The sequence below is a fragment of the Pipra filicauda genome, unplaced genomic scaffold (assembly GCF_003945595.2).
Source record: "Pipra filicauda isolate LSUMZ 115617 unplaced genomic scaffold, ASM394559v2 scaffold150_size2825430_pilon, whole genome shotgun sequence".
Classification (NCBI taxonomy): Eukaryota; Metazoa; Chordata; class Aves; order Passeriformes; family Pipridae; genus Pipra; species Pipra filicauda.
In genome coordinates, this window is record NW_024103996.1 from 1305001 (window position 1) to 1312500 (window position 7500).

The 7500-nt window shown below is 41.0% G+C and overlaps 1 protein-coding gene across 6 annotated transcripts in view; it reads left to right on the plus strand.

The window, feature by feature from the left end:
* The window catches only part of EBF3 (EBF transcription factor 3), a 128747-nt gene that overhangs the window by 81070 nt on the left and 40177 nt on the right, over positions 1 to 7500 (plus strand). For 4 of the 6 annotated variants that reach the window (XM_039378947.1, XM_039378949.1, XM_027737109.2 and 1 more), the window contains exons 8-9: positions 3707 to 3788; positions 6740 to 6857. In XM_039378947.1, coding sequence (XP_039234881.1) covers positions 3707 to 3788; positions 6740 to 6857 — 200 coding nt within the window. Of the gene's footprint in view, positions 1 to 3706; positions 3789 to 6739; positions 6885 to 7500 lie in introns of all 6 variants that reach the window. The other 2 variants (XM_027737104.2, XM_039378948.1) reach the window with 1 other exon arrangement.

Consider the following 7500-nt stretch of genomic DNA (forward strand, 5'->3'; position numbering starts at 1 on the left):
ATTTTCTTGCTTAGTGTTGAAATTCAAGTACAAAAGTCTTTCTGGTCTATTTGCTGCAACACCTCCTCTCACAGAGGTTAAGAAGAGGTGAACAGGATGAAAAGGCACTTGCAGGGCTTAAAAAATCTTCTATGGAAAAAAACCATCTTTCATACCGCAAAAAAAAGTCTCCTGTAGGTTGTTATGTGCAGAAGGTGGAGGCTTAAGAGCAGACACATTTGCAGATGAACTGCTTTTACTCGCTTCTCCGAGACATGACATTTGTTCAGAAGATTAGCCAGGTTGTAATGTGGAGCATAATTGCACTGTGCGGATGTCCCAGAAGTGAAAACCTAATTGCTTGACAGGCCTATAACTTTGTGGTACGCTCTCACCTTGTTAGGTCCTTTTCTGATGCGGTTCAAATGCAGGCTGGCCGCAGGTGTGCCTAATTTACCTCGCAACAGAACGTGTGGAGTTTAATTGCACAGTGGTTGTTAGGAAAAATTGGTGGGTGGAATATCAAGTGACTTACTGTATGCGGATGGCAGATGGGCGGCGAGAGGCACCGCCAGATAAGTGTATAGGTGAGGTGAGTTAATAAAAGATGTAAATTTTAGCTTAAAATAGTGGAGTCTTGTGGAAGGTAATACATTTTAATTAAGATGGTAGCAGGCCCCTTTCTAACAGTGGGAAAAAATCAGAGCAAGGGAACATTGCAAAGACTGCATTTTTCTCTGTATCAGTATTTTAGGAACAGCTTAGCACATTTGGGAAGGCTCTTCTGTAATAAAAAATTCTACGGTTTGTGCATATGATACAAAATATAGCAGGGAGAGCCAAATCTAGGAAGGCTTGACTTTTCTCATTCTGTTGGAGCATCAAAGTTTGAGACATGACCAAGCAGAGCACTGATCCAGGTCCTTGTTTCTTGCTGTGCCACAGAGACCTTGTCTCTGGAGCTCAGGGCTAGCAGAGAAAGTGGTTGGGATGGAGGGGATGGGTTTGTAGTGCCCACAGTCCTTGTTGGTCAGCGGAATGACCAAGCCAGTTGTCTCCTCCTGGCAAAGTAAATACCCTGCCTGGGAATGTGGTTTTTAACTTATGTTGTCTTCCTCTAAAAATCTGTCTTGATGCCACCTGTGCTCCATGAACTCTCTGAAAGCACAGATTAAAGAATGAAATAAAATATCTCAGTATCAAGGAATGTAATGGAGCTGAAATACAAGTGCTGCTTGTGTTCACTCCAGCCTTGCGGCCTCAATATTTAGCCCAGTGCTCAGGGCCATCTAAATAAACTTGATGATGTCTAATTTCAGCAAGAGTGGGTCCTTTTCACCAAATAATTGAACAAATACTGGTTCCAGTTGATGTTTAGTGAAAGGGTGCTTAATGGCCCTTTTTCTTTGACAGGATGTGAGCTCTCTGTATAGAAACAATTCATCATGAATGCTTCACTCTAAAAACAATCCACGAGGAGCAATACTTAGCATTCCTAGTGCACAATTCATTGGAGAATTTCCGAGCAATTTACAAACATTAGCTCAATAAGCCTCACAACACCCATTCGAGATCAGCAAAAAAAAAAAAAAGATAAGATACTACTCCTCAGCCTCGATGTGGCACTAAGGAGCCGTAAAGCTGGAGGCTTGTCCCAGCTCCTAAATCCCCAGTGCCAGGTGGTCCTGTGTGTGGGCATCAGCTGGTCCTTGCACATCATCACAATCTGTGCAGTGGAAGGTGTGCAAAACCAGATAAAAGATAGGAATGTTACATTTAGAATCATAGAAACAGAATGGTTTGGATTGGAAGGGATCTTGAAGACTATCCTGCTCCAACTCCCTGCTATGGGCAGGGAACCTGCCCTATACTCAGTTGATCTGGAGAGAATAAGTATATTAAAAAACACCAAAACCCAACCAATGCAGATAAAATTAAGGGGAAGTTGTGTCTAACAAAGATGAAGTTTCGTGGAGTTGCTGATAATGTCCCTGCAGCAGTGTCCAGAAAACCTGAGCATCCGAGCTTGGATATCACATCAACCACCACGGAAATCCCGATCTTTTACAGCTTGACAGCTAAAACCCCTGTACAGGTTTTGGGATAGGAATTTTTAAAGAAGCGTGCATTCAACTGAACTGACAGCATTGATTTATTTATGCAGTTTCGGTAAAGCTGGTTGTTTCCCTACTTGCATCTCTGATATGAGAGATCGCTCCTTCAGCAGTAGTGTCCTGTAGTAATATCAGGGTCCTGCTCAAGGTTTAATGGAAAAGGAAGAGCTGGTATTAAAAGCAGTGGTTTGTGATCTGGGGATAATTCCATGATACTCCTGTACGACCTTTGAAGCTTCTCAGGAGTGAGCACGATGTGGTGCAGCCACAGTTGTACTTTTTATTGGCCATGGTAGGTTTGTGTTGGGTGCTCAAGAAGGGACGAGGTGCCTGTCTTGCCTCTTGCCAGGAATGCTGTTGGCACATGGAAATTTCTATGAGGTGTGTACAGCAAGAATAGTCATGGTCAGTTATAATATGATTGATATGAACGAACAAATAATAATTGTTCATATTCTAAATGTGAAAGCTCTGACTAACCTCGCCGTTCAACACGTATGAAGTTGGGAAGCACAAGCTGCTGGACTTGAGCATCTGAGGAAGTCTGGGTGAGGAGAAAGTCTTGAGCTTTGCTTGTCATTAGCTGTCAGTACTTAGACAGAAAACAGACCCACAAAATATTTTTTAGAGATGAAACACAAAAACATAGCAACATAAAGAAAAGATGTGGTATTGGGCTGTGAATGTCCTCCTGTGTGATGGCAGGACAGCGAGGGTCCCCCATTTTGCTTCACCTGCAGGGTGGAGACTTCCCACTTCAGCTCCTTCCTCCAGTATGGGAGGGCGGCATAAAGGAGTTTCCATCTTTCCAAGCTTTCCCCTTTCCTCTAAGTGCTTGCTGTGTTCCCCTGAGGCAGCGTTGCTGCAAAAACGGTTTATGGGGAGATGCCTGGATGATAAGGGTTAGTCCTAAATAATTGCTGGTTACCGCTCAGCAGAAATAAGCTGGATTTCGATCCCTGGGTAGAGTGACTCCTCACAGCTAAAGGCTGGCAAAGGTTGAAGAGGTCGTAAGACAGGGCCTAATTTGCCATGTTCCTTTCCTTTCAAAAACAATGAGGAAACTGGGGCCTTGCCGGTGGGCAGATCCTGCCTGGATCTCCCTGGAGTCAACAGGAGTTGGATCGAGTCCCTTTGAATAGCGAGCCTTTCCAAACCGGAGGCAAAGCCAAGTGTTTTTCAGAAGATTGATCATTCATTACCTTTGGAATTTTTCAATGTAGAGGACATTACTGCTAATATAAGTTGTGAAAAAATAAGAAGTATTAAAAAAATAGAGACAAATTCTCATCTGGTGTAAGTCCTTGCCTTTGAAGTCAATGAGTCATCGAAATCAACTTTCCCACACCGAGTTAAGGATATGGCCTGGAGTCAATACATTTGTAGTTGTTGAAAAATTAAAAATATAAATTTGCCTTTCCTTGGCAATAATGTTCTGTTTATGACAGAGATTCTTATGCTTTAAAATAAGTTCATTAACGAATAGGAAAGTAATATTTCACTACCAGTATTCTTTTGGGTAAAACTATTTATGATTAAATTTTATTTAACTTCTTAAAAATTGGATTTACATTTTGATGAATCTAATAGATTTCAATTTTGTATTTTTATAGATTCTTTCTAAAGTTTTTCCTCAAGTGCAATCAGAACTGTTTGAAGAATGCAGGCAACCCGCGAGACATGCGAAGATTCCAGGTACAGATCCCTCTAAAAGCATAAACGATATATAAAAGACTCACGTCTTCATCTTGAACTTTTCATAATGGAAAATCAGTGTTGGGGCTTCTACTTAGTGTAGTTCCAATGCTTAAAAAAATTGCTGTCAGTATTTTACATTTCCCCCACTAATTTAAATGCTGGTTCTTGGGACATTCCAAGTTCTGCAGTGGAATGTAATGGATCGGTGCTGAAGCAAGCAGATCTCTCCTTAAAAAATATTTCCCTAATTTTCCTTCCTACTAACATCTTGTGTAGTAGTTTGGAGTATGCTCAGACCTGTAGAGGTTTTACATAGACTGAGTAGTTTGATCTTACTGATGACACGACTGTGGAGCGCAGGGGAGTTTGGATCTCGCACAGGGGTTTTTCAGGTTCACAACTTGTAAATCCTCCAGTGGTGGCCTAACGCACATATTTTTGTTTCAATTGTGTTAGAAAATGTTTAATACTTCACTTTCTCCTTACAGCTTTTGAGATATCCTGTGGTGAATCATAACACTACAGAGAGACAGCTGACGGGATGGACAAATGATTTCCTCCGTATGTGGGGTCATTCGAAAGGCTTGTTAGGAAATAAATGCCTTTTATTTGAAAATATTTCACAATGAGTCATATTTGATTCTAATAATAAAGTAGTATTGAGATGTTCAAGATTTTCTTAGTTTGGAGAAGAATAACTTGTGGTTAAACTTGATAGAAAACCATGTGACATCTGTTTTCATGCACAGCCAACCAACCGGGGAAGCCAGCACCCTTGAGCCAGCCAACAGAAAAGATCTGTAGCTGGGAAAAAAAATATTCCTTCAAAACAATTGAGCCAAGCTTCCATTTTTCATGCATCTCAGCTTCACGTGGCATCGGTGATATTGATCCATCTGAACAGAACAGAAGGTCAAACCTGGAATGAGTGGAAATGTCCTCTTTGTCTCACCGATGACTAAATGAAGCATCAGTCAGGAGTGATCTTGTGGTTGACAATGGAGCCAGTAGGCACTAGAAAGACTTTCCTGGGTCTCTTTAGCTAATCTTCCTGCCTCTCAGAAGGTTTAACTGGACTTAACGGGATGTCAGATCTTGAACAGTATTTTTACCTGGTTTCACTGTCTCAGCACCTTTCTGGAGGTGCACTGCAGGAGGAAGGTGATATAACAAAGCGTAGCACGTCGACTTTCTTTTGCTGAACTACAGTATTTTCCCTTGGTGACTGACCTATATATACATGACAGAACAAAAATAGTTGTCATTTTCATATACACCTTGCTCTGTCTTTTTAATACACCGTGTTCTAGGAACCAAACCCAGAAATCTTGGCTGAAAATCATGATTGTATGTTTTGCAATATTTCTTAAAGTCTGGGAATCTCATTAGGAGTGAAAGCTGATAGCCCAGTGGTCTGGCAGCAGCTCTGTGGCCAAGGTGAGCGTGCAGCCTCAGCACTCTCCGAAGTGGATGTTGACAAGAGTGAAAGTGTCCACTTGTGGGAGGAGAGAGCTGGGGAAGCAGAGCAGCCTGGCAGAGAACTGCCCTCGGGCTGTTCTAAAGGGTACCGCAGATGGCTGTCTCAAAGGACGCGGGATACACAGGAAAGGTGCTGTGATAGCTGAAAGCTCATTATGGCTTGTGAATAAGAAACAGGATCAGAGGTGATCCAAAACATAGAAGCAGACAAGAATTTTCTTCTGATGCCTTGGACCAGCTCTGTGCAAAAGGAGGCTCATTTGTATTTGTTAAGTGTTTGGGTTGAGGAGCTGGTGGGAGAACCCCTCAATCATCTTTGTTACATCCCAAAGTAAAATAAACGGAAGGTGAAAACCAAAATTTGTCCTACCTTTTGCTGCCGTCACTGGTTGGGTTGATAAGGTCTAACTTAGCCTTTGACTTTACGGACTCTACTAACCCCAAAGAAATCGCTGCAGTGCATGAAATCCTTCATGCAGAAAACCTGGAACCCACAGCACAGAGCCCACTCTGGAGTATTTAAATAAGGTGTAAATGTCTCTCTGGGATAACAGTGCTGGACTTACGGAGCCGTGTTCCACACAAACACAGGCGCAGCTCCCGGTTTCCTCCTTGGCTTGTGTTCACGCGATATCGCTTCCGGAAGGAGTTTCACAGCTCCATTGTGTAGGTGTTTTTATCGGGAAGGTTGTGCGTTTTGCATATGTTCCTTTGCCATTTTCTACTGAGAAGCAGCTGGAAGCCAAAAGAGGCCCTATCCATCATCTCTTCTATGGCCGGACTCTGAACCTGGACACAAGAATAGGAGCCTTTCACTCAAAAATAAAGGAGGAAATTCCATTGACATACCAGGGTCAATCACCATCCAAATGAACTTGAGAAGGGATACTTTTCATGGATTGAAAACACTTTCACTATTCATATTCAACTCGGTCTTTTCAGATGCAAAAAAGTTCATTATCAGACATTAAATGTAATTGTAAAACTGACCTGGAGATCATTTACTGAAGAAAAAATGGGGAGTTACGATGGTTCCTGATTTATTAAGCTTTTTTTATTTGGAATCCTCACAACCCTTCATTTGAAGACAGTCTCAAGTGAACAAATTTTAATTAGATAAACTATCTAATCAATATATCAACAGATCAATCAAAACAGCAGCTTTTAAAATGAGTGGCTAGAGGGGTGTTTCTGAAACTAATGGCTAGAAGAATATTTTCCTGAATTGAATTCATTTGTTAGCATAATAGGAGATTAAACTCTAATTAGTGTAGCAGGTTCTGAAGAGAAACAATTGTGAGTTAAAAATCACCAGTGGTCGCCACGTAAACAAAGATGTATTCAGAGATGTCATTCACTCGGTTTAAATAGAAATAGAAAAGTAACAGGATGTTGTTGTGTCTTACGAGACCTGATTCAGTGCAAATCTGCAGGATTTTTTAAATGCGAGGTTTTGTTCTCTTTTCCAGGTTGTTGTATCAACAACAGTCAATGTGGATGGCCACGTGCTGGCTGTCTCAGACAACATGTTTGTACACAACAATTCCAAACACGGGAGGCGGGCTCGCCGCCTTGACCCCTCAGAAGGTACGGCCCCTTCTTATCTGGAAAATGGTAGGCACACATTTACATGTCTTTTTTTTTTATTTGCAATGCCTTTTTTTATTTTATTTTATTTTTTTAATTTTTTTTTTGTTTTGTATTGCACCATACTTTATGTTGAGACACTGCTACATTTACTTTTACATCATTTATTCTCTCATCCATCAAACCACCCATTAAAAAAAGTCCATTAGTATTTCTCAACCCTTGTCAACTAGAATATGGACGCTTCTGAATTTGCTTCTGACTCCTTTCTTTATTTAATACTTAGAGTTTTGCAGTCACAACCAATTTTTCATCTTTTCCTCTTTTCTTTCTTTTTTTTTTTTTTTTTTATTTCAGTCTTGTTTTGCTTGCAGCTTTTTCTTGCTCTTTAATTTGACTTGATTTTATTTTGGCTTGCCATATTCCTTGATCCAGAGGTACAGTCTCAGGTTATGTATGCAAGTTTAAGTGGATGGTAAAAACATGACCGAATCTGTAAAGAATTTACTGTGAGGTCAATTTCCTGTGGCTGGGCCTTACTGCAGATTACGGCAGGAGGGGGTTTGTATGAGAAAAACAGCATAAAATGTTTTTCTTCAGCCTGACTCAATGTGATTGACTTCTTGCCTGAACTGCTAAAAGA